Consider the following 18,885-nt stretch of genomic DNA (forward strand, 5'->3'; position numbering starts at 1 on the left):
TGATCTGTGTGAGCAGTCTTTGTAACACATATTATCTCTATGGTCTTTTGTAGATTGTCAGGACAGTCAAGAGAAAGCTGGAAAGAAATTGGTGGAAGAGATTAAGAGGAGGTTCGCATTTATCTAGCATTTTATCTGACCAATGACATGCATCCTCTTCACTGCAACACAATTGGTCTTGTATCTTGACATTATGTGTTTGGGGATGTTTAAATATGACATTGATTTGCAGAACATTTTTCTCAGAAATGTATTGTGTGCAGCACAACTGTTTTTAATGTATTTGTTTAAAGTTATTGAATATATATACAGTTACAGTACCTACTTGCGTGCTGACTTGTGAGAGCTGTAAATGGCAGAAGTCTGCCAATTTTAGTGGCACTGGGGAAGATCACTGCAGCTGGCATAATTATGTATAAGAGAGACATTTTTCTTTTGAAAATAAAAACATGATCATCAAGTAGGCTACTATTATTATACTAGGAGGAAGATTTTTTTAGTTATTGTTTTTTTCTTCAAAAAAGTGTACAAAAGGTGTTAAAATTATGTTTTTGTGTGGCCACACTTACCAGTTCAACTCATTCTCTCCCGTCGCCATAGCAAAGAGGCTGTGCTTTACGGCCAGTGCCAGCAGGATGCACGGAAATGCAGAAGAAGAGAGAGCCGTGAACCCGCTGCTTGAACCGGAAGTACTAATCGTCCATTTCATAGTTTCACTCAGGACGTAGAGTACAAGGTTGGATTAAAGTTCTGTTAAGCTCCTCATTTACCTAAATCTGAGCCCCAAAGATCGCGTGCGTGCACAGCGTTTTTGGATTTGCGATGACGTCACATATGTGGGAGCCCTCGGAGGCTAGTGACCGATGCTAAAACAACTAAGACACGGTAATTAAAATACTATTCATAATTGATTAATAGACATTAAAGAAACCCGCAATTTCTCGGGTTTGGCACAGGAGGGTTATATCAATAAACCTGAGAAATCCCGGGTTTGGCATACAGTAGATGAAAACAGAAAAAATTCAACGGCACTCCATCTTTAAATGAATGGAGAAGAGTTTGGGACGTGTGGAGCGTTGTCCCGGCGTTTTTAGTGAAGGTATAGCCTCCCTGCGTAGGCTGATCTGAGTGCGTGGGAGGGTTTGTTGGGTCCGATCAGACTTGCAAGATGAGGGCACCATGTGTGGTTGCTTTGAAGGCTAGCATCATAGTTTTGTACTCCGGCGGCGACCGGGAGCCAATGGAGGGAGCGGAGAAGGGGGAGACATGTGAGAATTTTGGCTGGTTGAAGTCCAGGCGAGTTGCGGCATTTTGGCATTTTGCCGGTAGGCCAGTAAGGAGAGATATTGTAATAATGTTGACCAGTTAATTGAGCTATTTAATTGAATAGCTAATAGTAATCATTGCTGTAGAGTGTTTGTTCAGTAGTGTCAAACGTAGTTTTAAACCTTTTTCATATCATGGCCCATTACTTATTCTGCATTTGAGCCATGGACCACCATTTGATGAGAGTTAACCTTTCAGACCCAAGACCCAATTTGTCCACAATTCCATTCTGTATGATGTTGATATCATAGCAGAGATAACAGGCAAGCGTTGATCAAAATAACAATTCTTCTACATTCTCTAATTGTGTAAATGAAGAAATGCAGATTAGCGTAAATTAATTAATTAAACCAAATTGACCCATAAGGGTCCATCTGGTTTCATTTGACACTTTCAAGAGTTAAAGATCTATAAGGGTCCATTTGGTTACTCATCATTTAGCCTCGATACCCAGGCTTTCATTTCGTCTGCGCGAAAGATGAAAGCCTGGAAAAAGCCGTGGGCTGAACCAGTCTAAAAGTGGGAGTCAACCCTTCCGGGTGGGCGTCGCTCTAAATGATGTGACGTAGCGCTGCACTAGGGGGGAGAGGAGGGGCCGGGGGTGACGGACAGATCGATGAGATCCAATCAGGGTGCGCGCATTTCTGAGGCGCGACCCGCCCCTCTAGACCAGAAATGTCTCTGCTTAGGTCAGGCTACTCATCATTTAGCTGGGGACCACCTGGAACCCCCTCAAAGACCACTAGTTGAAAATCACTGGATTAGAATCGATGCAGCTGTTGCACCACGGCACTGGACCAGTCACCATCAGTCTGTGAATATCCACAAGATGTTGACCCCGGACGGGCCCAGGCTGACCCGCCCCAGCATGCCGTGCATGTGTGTTCTGACGGCGTACAAGAAGAGGAGCAGCGTGTGGAACAGGTTGTTCCTGTCCTCGGGGAGGCTGTACACGTGTCCGCGGTGGAGCAGCTGGTAGCGCGGCGGGTTGGCGGCGCCCTGGCGGATGCAGAGCGGCCTCTGAGGCGCCCCGTCGTCCGGCAATAAAGCTTTATTGCCCGCCGCCGGGGCGTGATCGAAGTACTGCGAGGTGAAGGTCTTTCCGTCGGGGTGCCGGGGGTGCGCCGGCAGCCGCGAGTCCATGTAGGTGCAGAAGACGTGTGCCACGACGGCGGCGTCCGTGGGCAGGTCCGTCCGCCACTGCCTCCGGCCTGTCTTTGGGTCGCCGCCGCCGTTCCAGCGGAAGCAGCTCATGGAGCCGCCGTGCGCCAGCTCCCGGATCCGGTCCAGCAGGTACTCCTGGTCGGCGGTGACGTCCAGGTAGCGCACCACGGCGCTCAGGGTGGGCACGGAGGAGGCGTTGGCCGCGGCCGCCTGCCTCAGGGCGTCCATGGCCGTCTCTCCGATCTGGACCTCCGGGGAGCCCGTCCTGCGGAGCTGCCCGTTGACCACGTCGATCTCCTCGGCCAGCGGCGCCAGGATGGTGTCGCTGAGCCACTTGCGGAGGTTGGCGGTCCAGTCGCCCACACGATCCGCCGACACGGGTCGACCGGTGACGCAGGACCACACCTCCGCCGCCGTGTGCCGCTTGGATCCCGCACGGTTGACGTCGTCGTCTTCTTTGCGGGCGGACGAGGGCGCCGGTGAGTAGCGGCAGGCTGGCTGGTACTGGTACCTCCTGAGACTCTGGGCGCTGTAGTCTCCCACCGAGCGGTTGTAGTTCCAGAAGGCGGCGGGGGGTCCGTAGGACCAAGACGTGGACTCCGGTGGACCTCCCAGCCGGCTTCCTCTTCGGTGCTGGTGATCCTTCTCCTCCTCGGTGTGGAGGAACCGCTCCAGGGTTTCCAGGTCCTCCATGTAGTCCTCCTCGTTACCCCTGGGGGCAGGGCTGAACAAGGAGGGCGAGGTGGTGCAGTGGTAGCGAGCCCCGACGCCAGAGCCCTCCACGGGGGGCCCCAGACTGCTGCTGCAGCTGGGTGTGGACCCGAGAATGCAGCTGGGAGAGAGGTTGGGGCCGCTGGTAGTGGGGGTGGTGAGGGGGCACGAGGGGCTGAAACTCAGGACGTTCTGCCCCCCCAGCATGCCGAAGGCCTGTAGCGCCTCCTCCTCCTCCTGGAGAGGAGGAAGCAGGGGGGTGGCCAGGATCCCTGAGTTCCGAAGGCCAAGCAACGCGTGCTGTCCAGGGGTCACGGCGATGGTGGAGGGGCCCATCACAGTAGACCTGAGGCACGTCCACAAGTGAACCAGGGCGTTGAGGCCGAACACGGCGGCCAGGGCTAGTTCACCGTACCAGACGATACCCCGGTATGGGGTGATAACCTCGTAACGTGGGCTCAGCAGAATCCCAGACAGTTCAGGGCAAACGATTGCGGCCAACGAGAGGCTGAGGACGGCCCACAGCGGCGCCTGCCGGTCAGCCTGCTTCTCCCTCTGCAACCTCATGGCCCTGTCGATGACGGTCCATGTGCCGTCACCGGACGGGGTGGCGGTGACCTCGTCACCATGCGATCCTCCACACCAGTCCCTCCCCCACCAGGGGGCCCCCAGAGGGGAGCAGGAGGAGGTGGTCTGTTGTGCGTTGTTCCTCTGCATTTGGCGGCGGAGGAGAAGGTCGCTGTGGCTCCTACTCATTGTGTTATGTGGGGGGGAAGAAGACCCGAGATGTGGAGAACTCTAGACCTGAAGTCTGGGGAGACTGGGGACTCACTCCTTCCAGGAGCGTCCGTCTGTCTGTCCGTCTTTCTCTTTTCTGTCCTTTCTGTCGGTGTCTGTTGCTGTGTCTGTGATGATGTATTATAAACTGTATTTGTCTTGGTTGTCTCTTATATGTGTGAGTAGTACGGGCACAAACTGGTTATGTAAGGACATCTTCACTCCATGTCCTGAGCACAGCCTGACATCACACACCTCTTTTGTGGGATCAGGATCAAACAGCGTTAGTTCCCTTTCTACAGCATCACGGTGACATCCGACCTAATAAAAGGTACGTTTCTGTCTGACACACAAACACAAACCGTTGCCGCACACGGATTTGTGCAGGTGCCGTTGCGTTTTGTTGAGAGCAGGGATTCTCAAAGTGGGGTCCGGGGACCCTCAGGGTTCATTCCTTGAGGGGGTTTCCAAATGGACCCTTGCATGTCTGTATAGGGCAGGCTAACTCTGAGTGTGTGCAAATGGACCCTTCCATTTGGTTCCATTTGCACATCCTCGCTATGGGGAACCTTGAAATTAAAATGTTTTAGAGCCAACCACTGTGGTGGAGATAACACCTCTAGCAAGGGTTTGTGTTTATGTGTGACATCAGACCAAAACTACACCACTACCAGGGTATGTGTGAGCACGAAAACAGCATGGTTGTTTTTCACCACCTGTGCGCAGCATAACACACACACACAAACACACACACGCACATATTAACTGTATATATGGTGATTTCAGGTGTGCCAGTACAGTACAGTAGAGGGCACTACTGCACCCCCACACGGTAGAAAAGGCAAGGAGCGCTGTGATTGGTTGTCAGTGGAGTAGGAAGCGCTGGGTTGTGTTTTGGACCGCACACAAGTGTTTATGCCTACTAGTACCCTAACCCTAACCCTAACCCTAACCCTAACCCTAACTCTAACCCTAACCCTAACTCTAACTCTAACTCTAACTCTAACCCTAACCCTAACTCTAACCCTAACTCTAACTCTAACCCTAACCCTAACTCTAACCCTAACCCTAACTCTAACCCTAACCCTAACCCTAACCTAAACATAACCGCAAGCAGGGGAGCAACGCATCCTTCACCAACCTTAATCCAGTTTTTTTAATGCAACCTTAATCCAAAAACTATTAAAAAGTCTCAGTTGTAAAACTTGTGGCGCAGTGGGGCGCGAACCAGCGAAGTATTATTACAAGCCGGCGGAGTAGTCCACTAGGCTAGCGAGGCAGCTGTCAGAATGGGGTTTAAGTTTATATTAGAAGGTGAGGTTCCGCCCGCGCGGGTGGCGCTTTCCTTGACTACTAGTAGCCGGCGTGGTAAAACGAGCGCTCCTTGCCTTTTCTATCCTAGGGAAAAAAAATTAGCTCGCCGCAATCGGGCCGGAACCTGTGGGTCTGGAACTCCCCCCCCCCCCCCCCCCCCCCCCCCACATTAAAAGTCAGCTAGACTTGGCTGCCATATGACGTATTTCGTATTTCAAAAGCCAGACGTTGGAGGGGATGGCGCCCCTAAAAAACGTAAATATTGGAATATGTTGTTTTTAATACTGTTTTTATTAGGCATTTTTTGTATATGACAACTTCAGAATATCCTTGACAATGATAATGAGTTATTCAGTTATATAAAATGAAAGATAATGACAGGTAATGTAAATTCCACATACAATACATAAATGTGATAAACACGAAAAAACTAAAAACAGTTAAACAATGACAAATGTGAACAGACAAACAAAACAAAGACAACAGGACAGACACTCTTGCTCTCAAACTTTCTCAACATGTTGTTGTAAATTAACTGAATTACAGACATTTCTTTTTAAATGAGAAAAAATAAAATAAAGAAAAAATACTCAGTTCCTTTTTTTTTCTTTTCTTTCCAATTTTCTAATATGTTATCTATTGTGTAGGAGGGGTTAGCGTGCACCTATTGAAATGGTCAATGAAGGGTTGCCATGTCTGGTAAAATCTATCTTCACTCCCTCTCAATTCAAACTTTATCTTTTCCAATTGCAAGTAGTGCATAACACTTTCATAAGTGTAGTGTGAGTGGGAACAATTTACAATTTACAATTTAGGCATTTAGCAGACGCTCTTAATCCAGAGCGACTTACATTTAAGCAAGAACAAAAAGCATGGGAATACATCACATAAAAGCATTTATCATGAGACATGCGTAAGCTAAGAAGGTAACAGTGGAATATCTATATGATGAAACTATACATACACTATACATAATAAACTATACATATTCACTACTATGCTATACATATGTACTATGGCGTGCTATGACTATATACAACCTGTGCTTGTTTCCAATTCAACAGTATCAGTCTGCGAGCCAGTAGAGTCACATATTTTACCATGTTATATTGGAAAGTAGACAGTTTGACCCCGGGCCCCCTGACCCCCAGAACTGCTGTCAGTGGATCCGGGTCAAAAGGTCTTCTGACAGTGATTTAAATATACTTTGCCAATATGATGTTAGTTTAGTGCAGTGCCAGAACATATGAGCTAGAGTGGCCGGCGACTGGCCACATCTGTATAAGACAGTGCCTGGCACATACTGAAGAAGAGTGCACAAACTTTTGAGATGTAGACCATTGCTCGTCAGTGATAGATATTCCTAAGTCGTTTTCCCAAGCAGTTTTTAAATACTCCAAGGAGGCATTATTATCTAAACATGAGAGAGAATTATAAATAATAGAAACACCTCCTTTGAGCAATGGGTCAGGTAGAAATATAGATTCCATTGATGAGTTGGGAGGTATGTTTGGAAATGAAGCAGTGTGTTGTGTTAAAAAATGTCGTATCTGTAGAAATCTAAAGAAATGTGATTGGGGTAATTTGAATTTGCGTCATATTTGTTCAAAGGTCGGAAATAACCCATCAATATAAAGATCTTTGAAGGAGTGAATACCATTTCTATGCCACACTTTAAACAATGAGTCAGAAAGGGACTGTAAAAAAGCATGGTTAGCGACCAGAGGTGCGCGCACAGAACCCGGGTGCCAACTGAAATGCCTTCGTATTGAGAGCCAAATTTTGAGAGAATGCCAGACTATGGAATTCTTTGGCAACTTAGTATATCTTGAGGCCACTGGGGAAAAGATTAAAGCTGACAACGATGTTGGGGGACAACATTGACCTTCAATAAATGCCCATGTAGGCAATTGATCTTGGAGCCAAAATGAGAGCGCACGTAAATTACACGCCCAGTAATAGAGTTTGAAGTTAGGTAATCCCATTCCGCCATCTGATTTAGGCCTCTGCAAAAAATCCTTCCTTATTCGGGGGTGTTTCTTATCCCAAATGAACTTGGAGATAATTTTATCCAGATTCTTAAAAAAGTGTTGTTAACAAAAATTGGAATACATTGGAATAGAAACAGATATTTAGGGAGGACATTCATTTTAATTATATTAATTCGGCCGGCAAGTGAGATAGGAAGGTTCAACCATTTCGTTAAGTCTTGTTCAGTACGTTCAAAAAGTTTTGTATGGTTTTGCTTGAACAAGTCATTAAGTGCTTTGGTTACTATGATTCCTAAATATCGAAAGCTGGTTATAACATTAAATGGGTGAGAGCCAAAAGTTTGATTGCCTTGTGTATTGATAGGAAATAAAACGCTTTTGGAAACATTGACTTTATACCCCGAAACCCTGCCAAAACATTCTAAGGTGGACATGATACTAGGAATAGATGTGGAAGGTTTGGATATGTATAATAATAAATTGTCAGCGTAAAGTGAAACTTTATGCTCTCTATCTCCTCTGAAGATACCAGTGTAGGTGTCTGAAGCACGCAACGCAATTGCAAGCGGCTCAATAGATAAGGCAAAGAGCAGTGGTGAGAGAGGGCAGCCTTGTCTGGTCGAGCGATTCAAAGGGAAGTTTTCAGACCTGTATCCGTTTGTATGTACAGAAGCTAATGGAGAAGCATAAAGTAGTTTAACCCATGAAGTGAAGGTTGGACCAAACCCAAATTTTGACAGGGTCGAGAGGAGGAAGTCCCACTCGACCCTATCAAAGTATATTGGAATATGTTTGAGGGGTGTTATCCCCTCCTTTACCCAATGTTTACACAAACACTCAAAGCTGGACAAACACAAACATTGAAGACTAAGTTGAGGACGCAAATTATGATTGGTCGGAATGAGATGTTGTATGATGATGTACGATTTCTTGCCCCATTCTGCCCCTCTTTTCAAACAACTCAATATTTTACCAATCTTTAATTTAAATACATAAACCTGCAACTTTATTTTCAAAGTATTGTTCCAGCCAGTTTCATTTCCTTTGCCATGTAAATACTTCTTTGGGCGGCCTTAGGAATCTGGAGGCCCGTTTCAAGACCAAATATGAGGCCCCCATTTTTTATTTTATACAGTCGTATTGATACAAATAGTTGAGCGAGATAGAGAGGGGGTGGTGGTGGTTGACTGACGCCTGACGTCCAGTTGGAGCTTGAGGCCCCCCTGAGGGTGGAGGCCCGTTTCAATTGAAACTGGTGAAACATATAGCTAAGGCCTCCTATGAGTTCAACAATAATTTACATCTCCCAAAGTTACTGGTCTGTGTCAGTTCTCCATCAGATAGGGGGGCCCAGCTATGGAACACCTATACAGAAATCTCATCTAATTCTACTTCATTAAATCATTTCAAACGTAAGTTTATAGGACCCATGCACTTAATTATATTTCTTTGTATATTATCTCTTCTTTTCTCTAATCATGTAGATAACCAAGTATTCTAATCGTGATGTTGTCATGTTTTGTTTCTTGTTTATATATATATATATATATATATATATATATACTGCAGTCATGTACTCTGGATATTCTATATTTCTTGTACAATGTTTCATTGTGTTTTACATACTGTAGGTAGAGGCCTCGTATAAGCACCTTGGGCTTTTTGCCTCAGCCTACCACTTTACCTTTCTTATATTTGTATGTTCACTGTATTGTTTTTATACTGTGCTGAATAAATAAATACTAAAATACTAATACTAAATACGATGATAAGAGCCAAGAGCCATGACCTAGCCCCAGCTTTTGTCCCCACAAAATGTCCACAACACAAACATTAAATGACAATGAAGGGAAAATGTACGTCATCTTGTCCCCACACGTCTCATATTTGCCATTTGACAATGAAAGGAGAAATTAGGTCAAATGTCCACCAAATATGACTTCTATTTGTGGCAACAGGCATTCTGATTGGCCAGAATGAGATGATGCATGATGATGTACGATGATAACCAGACAGTGGCCTTGTGGTTAGAGTGTCCTGTCCTGCAGTTTGCAGAATTACAGTAGGCCTACATTTCAAGTACAACTCAATACAAAAACTGTTAACTGTGAGTGGACGACATCATAAAGCATTACACTTGTTTACAATAGGGCCCACCATTTTCAATTCATCAAAACATTTAGAGACGTACAAATATACACAACTAGTCAAAACAGGAAATCATCATAGAGGAGGTAAAAAGGGAAAAGAAACACATACAGTGAGGGGGGAAAGGGGTGGGTGGGGGATTCAGATTTTACGGGGGCAGCCATCTTCTTAAGGCCTATTCATAGTCTGGATTTTCGGTGGTAAGGTGACCACCGCTCCGGTGGTGAGCTGACCACCAGAGCTGAAATAACGTTGAGCGGTGGTGAGTAAAAACAGAGAGAAGGGCTGGAGCGGTGGCGGTGGTTTGCTCTTCACTGCGGCTTGTGACGTCATGTTGTAGTTCGGTGGTCACTAACCACCGAAAATCCAGACTATGTATGAGCCTTTAGCCAGGCTAAGAGTGTCCGGCTGTCCGCCCTGAAACTAGGGGGTCGGGGGTTCGATCCCCGGCCGTGTCATACCAAAGACTGTAAAAATGGGACCCAATGCTTCCCTGCTTGACACTCAGCATCAAATGGTTGGATTGGGGGGTCAAATCTACTAATCAAATGATTCCCGAGCGCGGCATGGCTGCAGCTCACCACTCCTTGGCTGCCTTGTCTCACCAGTACTGTGATTAGCCTATGTTTTGCACTTGTGTCCTTTTAGTCTTAGCCTATCCCTGTGTAGATCAGTTAGTTTCACCTGTGTCCTGTTACTCCCTGTGTCTATATACTACCCTGTTTGTGCAGTTCCTCGTCGGATTATTAGTTATTGTCACAGTTTTCTTGTTGCTCCTGTTTTTGAAGTTATTTCCTAGTGTTCGTTTATTCCCAGTGTTGCCCTTTTTGGTGCTAATAAACACGTTGAAAGTTTCCTGACTGTCGTCCTGCATTTGGGTCCTACGCTCTCTGGTACCAAACCGTGACAGAATAATCCGACCACTATGGACCCAGCAGACGACACAGCGCCAGCAGATGATTTTGGTGAAGTCCTTCAGCTCATGGTAATTATTATGGACAAATGCTAGAATCCTTCCATCAGCCCTGAAGATAAAGTTGAAGGTTTGAAGCAGGCCCTCCGAGTGGCTTACTCCAGGCCAGAACTGGCAAATAGACTTGAGGGGACAATTAAGGGGTTGTGGGCGGCCTTGTCCAGTGCGCCAGCTGACCTGCGATCTGCTAGCCATTTGCCTGCTTCCCAGCCTGCCAGTCACCAGCCTGCTCTACAACCTGTCAATCATTTGCCTGCTTCCCAGCCTGCCAGTCACCAGCCTGCTCTACAACCTGTCAATCATTTGCCTGCTTCCCAGCCTGCCAGTCACCAGCCTGCTCTACAACCTGTCAATCATTTGCCTGCTTCCCAGCCTGTCTGTCATGAGCCTGCTTCCCAGCCTGTCAGTTGCCAGCCTGCACACCAGCCTGAAACCCGTTCAATCAGGCCTCTAGCCCATCTGCTCCGAACTCTCCCCTGTTGACCCTGCATTCCCTGAGCCGGCCTATGCTGAGACAGTTTCAGCCTTGGACCCATACATTGGGTCTCTCTTGGCCATCTTCAGGGGGAACCGGGCGAGGGGGCGTGGTCGGCATGGCTCGCGCCGCCATCAACGCTCCTCGCTGCCCAGCACCAAGGAGCCTCCGCTGCCCAGCACCAAGGAGCCTCTGCTGCCCAGCACCAAGGAGCCTCTGCTGCCCAGCACCAAGGAGCCTCTGCTGCCCAGCACCACGGAACCTTCGCTGCCCAGTGTGACTCCGCCCCCAATTCGGTCTGGAGCCTTGTCGGCCATCTCTGCCGACATCCTGCCTGTTCTCCGAGAAACATCGGTGGCGGCCCCAGCTGACAACCTGCCAGAGCCCTCGCCAGCCGTCTACATCGACGACCGTCCTGTGCCCTCTGCGCCCTTGTCCAGCTAGTCCAAAACTCAGCCGCTCGTCTACTCACAGGTACTCGCAGACGTGAGCATATCACACCTGTCTTGGCCTCCCTTCATTGGCTCCCTGTCCGCTTCAGAGTGGATTTTAAAATTATTTTATTTGTCTTTAAATCTATAAATGGTCTGGCTCCTCTTTATCTGTCTGACCTTATTGAGGTTTATACTCCTGCTAGATCACTGCGGTCTGAGGGCCAGCTAAACCTCAGGGTCACAAAGAAGACCCGCTTAAAGTCCAGAGGCGACCGAGCCTTTTCTGTTGTAGCCCCTAAACTATGGAACGCACTCCCCTCCCACGTCAAATTGGCCCCCTCCATCGAGACCTTTAAATCCCGCCTGAAGACCCACCTCTTTACCTTGGCTTTTAACCCCGCTTGAGTTCCTTTGGTCCTTGTATATGTTTCGTCTCACTGTGATCTGTGATGCTGTTGTTTTTCTGTTGTTTTCTGTAATGTGTCTCAGTTGTTGTCACTGTTTGTACTTTGTTTTCTCGCTGTTGTTTTTCTGTGTGGTAGCTTTAGTGCACTTGTTTTTATTTTATTTTATTCTCCTGTACAGCACTTTGTAAACTCTGAGTTTTAAAACGTTCTATATAAATAAAGTGGATTGGATTGGATTGGATTGCCAGCTGTCTCCACCGATGTCCCACCTGTTTTCCCTGTGTCCTCGTTGCCTGCCATTGCCGACGGCCCTTCTGTGTCCTTGTTGGCTCTCCATGCCAACGCCCTGCCTGAGCCCACGTTGGCTGCCCCCGCCAACGCCCTGCCTTAGCCCACGTTGGCTGCCCCCGCCAACACCCTGCCTGAGCCCACATTGGCTGCCCCCGCCAACGTCCCACCAGAACCCAGGTCAGCTACCCCAGAATCACCAGTGACCTCGTCGGGTTTCCTTGTTGACACATGTGGATCTTGTGAACTATTCCCCCATGTCCCCACCGAAGCCGAGGAAGCACTCCAGCTGCCGTACCCAGGGCCTGTCCAGTTGTCAGAGCCCGGGCCTGCACTACGGCAGCGGGGTCTCGGGGCTGCACTCCAGCCGCTGGATCCTGGGGGTGCTCTTCAGCCACCTGACCCCCGTTCCTTTCTCCCAGTGACAATGTCTCCTTGGCCTCAGGTACCCCAGCCCATGTGTACACACCCTCTTGAGTCCCTGTCGCCATGTATAGCCAAGACTGTGTCTACTCCTTTTCCTAGCCATGTCTCTCGTCATGTTCCAAGCCATGTTTGTAGCCCCGTCCCTAGCTCTGCCCCTAGCCCTCCTAGTCCTCCAGTTTCCCAGCCTAGATCCCTTGCCCCACCTACCAGCCCGTTAGTCCTTCTCCCTGTATGTTTGTCTGCTAGTGTGTATGTCAATATGTTTGTCTGTCTGTCTACTCCCCAGTTCTCATGTCGCCCCTCTGACCCCTTTACCCGCCTATTGTGTCAAACCTCATGTCTGTCTGCCTGCCTGCTTGTCTGTCAGTTGATATGTCTGTCTCTTGGTTTGTCCCACCTTCTGTCTGTCTGCTTGTCTGTTTGCTTGTCTGTGTGTTTGCCCGCCTGCATCCCTGTGTGATTTCCCTCTGTAGTCTTTTCTGTGTTTTTGCTCTGCCTAGTCCAGTCAGTGTTTCGCCCTGTGCCCCAGATTATTTACTAGCCCCTGGTCCTTTGCCCCAGTGTCCCTCCACCCACCCTGCTCGATGTTATGGACAAAGTGGCATGTCTGGTATCCATGCCTTAAGGGGGAGGCACTGTCACATGTTTTGTACTTTCTTGTGTTTCTTGGTTTTTAGTGTTTTACTTTACTGTTTTCCTGTGATTTAGTAGTTTTGTGTTCCATGTTTCTTATTTCCAATTAGAGTTGATCTTGTACTGTGTACCTTTTATTTTGTAGTATGGGTTTATGCTTTCCTGTCTGCCCCTGTATTCTGTACCTGCCTTGTCTCACCAGTACTGTGATTAGCCTATGTTTTGCACTTGTGTCCTTTTAGTCTTAGCCTATCCCTGTGTAGATTGTCAGTTAGTTTCACCTGTGTCCTGTTACTATATATACTCCCCTGTTTGTGCAGTTCCTCGTCGGATTATTAGTTATTGTCACAGTTTTCTTGTTGCTCCTGTTTTTGAAGTTATTTCCTAGTGTTTGTTTATTCCCAGTGTTGCCCTTTTTGGTGCTAATAAACACATTGAAAGTTTCCTGACTGTCGTCCTGCATTTGGGTCCTACCCTCTCTGGTACCGAACCGTGACAGATGACGCATGATGATGTATGATGATAAGAGCGCCCCTCACTTCACAGTTGTGAGCTTGTAGATTGGCTATTTTAACTACCATTCAAAAATGTTTTTCAAAATAGTAAAAAAAAAAAAAAAATAGAGCCCATAAAGTCACATCTGCAAAATGCAGAGAGGGACTCATACTCTCTTGGTACATTAGGTGGCGGTAGGCGCCTAAAAGCAACCGCTCAAAAAAAGAGAGAGGAAAAGCAAGGTGACTGATTCAGATTCAGACATGTGCGTGGATAAGAAACGGTTTTTGGCTTCAATGGTCATCAACTGTAACCTGACGCTGCCAGATCCAAGAAGCTTGCTACCCAATACCGCCCTCATCTGGCAACGTCAGGTTACATCAATTGTGCAGCTGACATGATACAGACCAAGACAAGTCAGAGAGGATAAAAATGATACTGGAAGCGGCCAAAAGATTTCTGGATGTACTGGACGTCACTCAGGCCTCACGCCTCAGGGTCTGGGATATAGGAATGGACAATCGGACAGAATATGGAAGGGGAGCACTTGGGTGCATACAGTAGATGCTTGGGTAGACTTTTAGTAAATAGAGCATAGACCTAGTCGAACTACATACTCCGGTACAGTAGGTGGCGGTATATAGTAGCAATTGTTTGCAAGCAGCCATTAAATCCAAAGAAGAAGAAGACAAAAGTTTGTTGTGCTGGGGTTTAGCTTAGAGTATATACTTAAGGGTTTTAGCCGGTGGGCGCTGTTATAGCTTCACTTTAAAATTGTAGGTTTTTTTTTAGTCACATGACATTCATAGCGACGTAACAGAACATAAAATCGAATAACCAAGGCTACTATAAATTATGCAGTGCTCCATGGCATGGCCAGCTCTCTTATCACAAATATGTTACAACTCAATTTGTCAAGAAGTGATTGAGTGAGTGATGTATTATTTAATGATATATATTTTGCTTGGTAAGTACTCAGACCATATGTTGTTAGTTACGTATAGTCAATAATGTCAATTCTGAAATATGTCGTAGTTGTTTTAGCTGTTAGAGTTGGACCTAGCCCTCCAAGCAGAACCAAAATGCTACTGAAGTTTCTGACATTTTGTTGACACAGATAAAACTCAAACATTTCAGAAAAGCTTTATGTAGGGTCCCGAGAGGGGCTAAATTGGACCCTGACCTGTGTAAACTCATGACATGTCTTTCTTTTTCAGTTCTAATCAGCCCGTACTTCTCTGCGCTCGTGAAAGCAGAAGAATGTCGAGCAGAAGAATATAACACAAACGATCCACTACCCAGCTAGCATTGCCCCGCTAGGTACCGCCTCCCGCTGTCGGGCGCCGGGCGCGCGGCGCCCAGCGCGCGTGGAATTCCCCAGGCGGTCTTCACGTCAGTCACTGTCACTCAGTAGATTTTCATTCCTGATGCACAGATCTGTGCATTTACAGCCCTCGTGACGCTCTCCTGAGGCTTGCCCCCCCCCGCCCCCCTCTCTCTCTCTCTCTCTCTCTCTCTCTCAGACAAGGATGTGTTGCGCATCGTATACAAATCAATAATAATAATATTATATTTTGTAGGATTATTATTAAGATTATTTTTTAACTATTATTGAATATAATTAAGTGGATTCTTGCGGCATTGAGAAATGCCTGCTGCCTCTTAAGGTTACATTATATCCTTATACTACAAACTTATACATCTTTGGGTCTTCCTGAATCTTATGTCATATTATATGGTACATAACTATGCAAGGGCTAACCCACAAGACAGTACAGTACAAGAGGAAATATCAGGATTCCACTAGAAGGCTGAAACTAACTTGATATACCTGACATATTACATTCAATCATTCAGTGGATTATTCTTCTACTTCTTCTTGCAGCTATATTTATTTTTATTAATGATAATATGTACCTGCAGAGTGCAGACTATAGTTATAGTAACACGGGACGCTTTACCCGGCATGCATTGCAGCCTCAGGCTTCTCGGCTGGCTGCTCAGTGCTCTGTTGTTGTTGTCTTTTGAGCAATGAGCAGAAGTTGTAGTCGAGGACTCCACAACAAAGGCTTATATTTCGCCGTTTTTCTCCGGAGAAATTCAGTTGAAAGGTCAGTGTATTTTTATATCTGATATATACTGTGTGTAGTGTAATTACACGTGATCTTTATCTGTGCACGTAACCCTAACGTTAGCTAGAGGGAATAGATTAGCTAGCTAGCAGCTAGCTAGCTAGCTAATCTATTGTTTGGACGTGGCTTAAAAACATCTAGCTCCGTTGGAAAGAGAGAAAGCTACTGCGTTATGGACGGTGTTTTATATTATTTAATTTGACAGACAAACAAGATTCCAGCAAGATCGACCCAGACGGTGGAGGCTGGGGGAAACAAAGCAACCTCATATCAGAAGTAAAATGGTTTAGTAGCGAACAATAATAATGTATCATGATGTTCTTTTCTAACGTCTTCTTATGTTGATAAAAGTCCACAGGTTGCATGCTACAATTAAGCTCTCTTGCCTCAAGTTTGCTGTTACATTTGAAAGAAATTTGACTTAAATTTGATTTCATTTTACAGACAAGGTGACATGCTGTACAGAGCTGAGACATCGTTCTTTAATTTAAGGTAATTGTTCATTTTAATTTTTACCAAGGACAGCAAATTGGCACCCAACAATGTGTAACTGTGTACATTTTAAATGACTGAGGTGTATTATGATGAGTACTGTGGCACTCTATGCCACACTATGAGCTTGTAGATTCTGCTATTCTGCTATTTTTCAACAGCTAACAGCTTTTAAAATAATGTTTAAAACCTATGAGGCGACACAGATGCGTCCTCAGGTCTAAATGGGTAGGCCTATTTCAGAATGCCTGAATTTACACTTGGTTGCATGGTGAAAATAGTCGATCTACAAGCTCACGTGTTGTGAGCCCTATACAAATGCAATCCATATATAATCCACAATTTTGTATTTGATTTTGTTCAAATTACAGATGAGGTCACGTGGAGGAAGTGGAGATGATGGTGATGGATGAATAAAATGGATAATAAAAATGGTAAGAACATTTTCACATTTTGTCACATGTCACATTTTAGCACAGGAATAGAAATTAGAAAATGGCTGGGTTTTTACCCACAGGGCAACTGTTAAGTCATGAATCACAAGACAGAGAAATGATTAAGGTGAAAAAAATGTATTTAATTAATTCTGTGATTTCAGACGAACTTTCGCTGGAGGAAGACCTATCGACTTCAACCTCTGCTGGAAAGGCTACCACCAGTCGGGTTTCCCTGACCCTCTATACCCAGCCTGCATTGTACCGTGTGGGGGTCCCCGCAACATCCAGACCTCAAGGAACGCACCCAGCTTTCCGTGCTCGGACATACAGACACGGGGACATACACACATTGCTACGCTCAGAAACTCCTGACTCCACTCAGAAGAGAATTGGTGTTTTAAAGACTTAAGCACTTAAACTTGAGAACTGATGTCTTCTAAATCCGCACAGATGAGTTAAAACGTTTGCTGCAAAAGAATATATATTTACAGATTTGTGCCACATTTTCACGATGTTTCAAAATTCGCAAATCTACAAGCTCGTTTTCAACAGCTTACAGCTTTTTAAATAATGGTTAAAACCAGGGGATCTTGGACTTCAGTGACGGGGACCTGGGGTCTGAGAGCCGGAGACGTTGGATAGGGTGCATCCTGGAACTTCTGCTGGCGGCCAACAGTCAGGCTTCATAAAAGGAAGGAAACGGCAGCTCATCAAACGGTGGTCCGTGGCTCAAATGCTGAATTACTTTGGCATGAAAAGGGTTCAAATTATGCTGCACCATTTCTTGCTCAAAAGGTGAATCTCGATTGTGTGTTCTGTTTATTGCTGTGTAACTGTTATTGGGCCTACATAACTAACCACACAGAAAATACTTGTGTTTTATAGACATAAGAAATTAAACTTGAGAACTGATTCCACAAAATGTCTTCTAAATCCTCGCAGATTTGAGTTAAAACGTTCACTGGGTTTGGGCCACATTTTCACGATTAAAAAAAAAAAAAGCAAATCTACAAGCTCGTGAGCTTGTAAATCTGCCAACAATCTAACGGCTTTTAAAATGATGGTTAAAGTGTTTAAATGGTATGACTGTTTTCTGAAAACCCTAGATGTTTCAGGGGTGGCCCTGCCCGCCGCAGAGATCCATGTATCCAAGTGGAAGGAGGACCACAGGGAACTTGACCTCTGGGTCCGAAGAAAAGCTGATGTCCAAATATGCCTTTAGCTCGTACTCCAGGATGATGATGTTCTCACAGTTCTGGATAGTCTGGGGTATGTTGGAGCCAAGCGTCATTTTACACGTGATGGACTTTTCTGTGTTGGGACTGATGACGTCTCCGACCACTTTGCTCAACACGCTGCTCTCATACTTGCTATGGCCATCGGCGTGGAACACCACCTTCTGCTTCAGACTGAACTTGGGTGTCATTTCCTTGGATGACGCATTGTTCACTTTGGCAACAATGTTCACAGTCTCACCTGGAGCGTAAGCCCTCTTGTCGACAGTTACGTCCATGTGTACTTGACCTTTGGAGAACATGCCCATCTCTTTATTCGTAGAACCACATTGGGGAGCCATCAGGTGGCCAATGTTGGGGAAAGACTTGGAGACAAAGTTGAGGTGCTTCGAATCGGTTTCATTCATCCTCCAACTCCTTTCCAATTTAGCTTCGATATCGTACACAATCTTCCCATAAGTCCCTTTGAAGGAGGATGGCATGGATCCCGCTGGAATTTTCAAGCAGAATGGAAAGTGATGGATCCCTCTGGGAAGAACATTATCCTTCTCAACCAGAGCCTGTTTCGCTTTGAAGAACCTCCTGTGCGCGTTGTAGTTGTACGTGCGGTCGTTGCGTCGCTTCGACCAGTGCACGTTGGCGTCTCCCTTGGCTTTGACGAACAGCGCCTCCACTTTAACGTCTTTCTCCAGCTCCACCGTCACTTTGCCGGTGATGTTGTCGCCCTCGGAGAACGTCCCGTGGTCGTTCAGGGCGTCATAAGTGACCTTAAACTGTCTTATTGAAGGCATTTTCTCGGCGTGGTGGTGATACAAAAAACTACAACAAATAGAGATTGGACAGAAAAAGAAAGAAAACAAACTAAAACAAAAGGATCGTCAGGACGTTCAGGCTATCGGTGCATCCAGTTTCGTTTGTTCCTGCCCTGTATTGATGTAATTACGTTTACATTACTACTCCTCGTCTTCTTGTCTATCCGCCCAGGCGTCCACACTCCACTCCAGTTCTTCTGAGGCTTGCCTTAATG

General features: G+C 46.2%; 3 protein-coding genes and 1 long non-coding RNA gene across 5 annotated transcripts in view; 2 read left to right on the forward strand and 2 right to left on the reverse strand.

The window, feature by feature from the left end:
• The window catches only part of LOC310861733 (uncharacterized protein), a 29,004-nt gene extending 28,105 nt beyond the window's left edge, over nt 1-899 (forward strand). For both annotated transcript variants that reach the window (XM_083769330.1, XM_083769329.1), the window contains exons 22-23: nt 54-111; nt 601-899. In XM_083769330.1, coding sequence (XP_083625456.1) covers nt 54-111; nt 601-682 — 140 coding nt within the window. In that variant the 3' untranslated portion in view covers nt 683-899. The remainder of the gene's footprint in view (nt 1-53; nt 112-600) is intronic.
• Nucleotides 900-2,032: 1,133 nt separating this feature from the next.
• On the reverse strand, nt 2,033-4,339 carry LOC310861018 (transmembrane protein 209-like). The gene has a single exon (XM_083768270.1). The coding sequence runs from the start codon at nt 3,955-3,957 to the stop codon at nt 2,134-2,136; it is 1,824 nt and encodes a 607-aa protein (XP_083624396.1). The 5' UTR covers nt 3,958-4,339; the 3' UTR covers nt 2,033-2,133.
• An 11,241-nt stretch (nt 4,340-15,580) lies between these two features.
• LOC310862423 lies at nt 15,581-17,126 on the forward strand. Its single transcript, XR_014569565.1, has 5 exons — nt 15,581-15,673; nt 15,900-15,970; nt 16,139-16,186; nt 16,558-16,620; nt 16,785-17,126. It is a non-coding gene; the product is annotated as an uncharacterized lncRNA (long non-coding RNA).
• A 608-nt stretch (nt 17,127-17,734) lies between these two features.
• On the reverse strand, nt 17,735-18,682 carry LOC310862046 (arrestin domain-containing protein 3-like; the record flags this gene model as incomplete). Its single annotated transcript, XM_083769783.1, has 1 exon — nt 17,735-18,682. The coding sequence occupies exon 1, from the start codon at nt 18,647-18,649 to the stop codon at nt 17,735-17,737; it is 915 nt and encodes a 304-aa protein (XP_083625909.1). The 5' UTR covers nt 18,650-18,682.
• Nucleotides 18,683-18,885: the final 203 nt, after the last annotated feature.

This window comes from Protomyctophum parallelum, assembly GCF_964188405.1.
Source record: "Protomyctophum parallelum genome assembly, chromosome: 7".
Classification (NCBI taxonomy): Eukaryota; Metazoa; Chordata; class Actinopteri; order Myctophiformes; family Myctophidae; genus Protomyctophum; species Protomyctophum parallelum.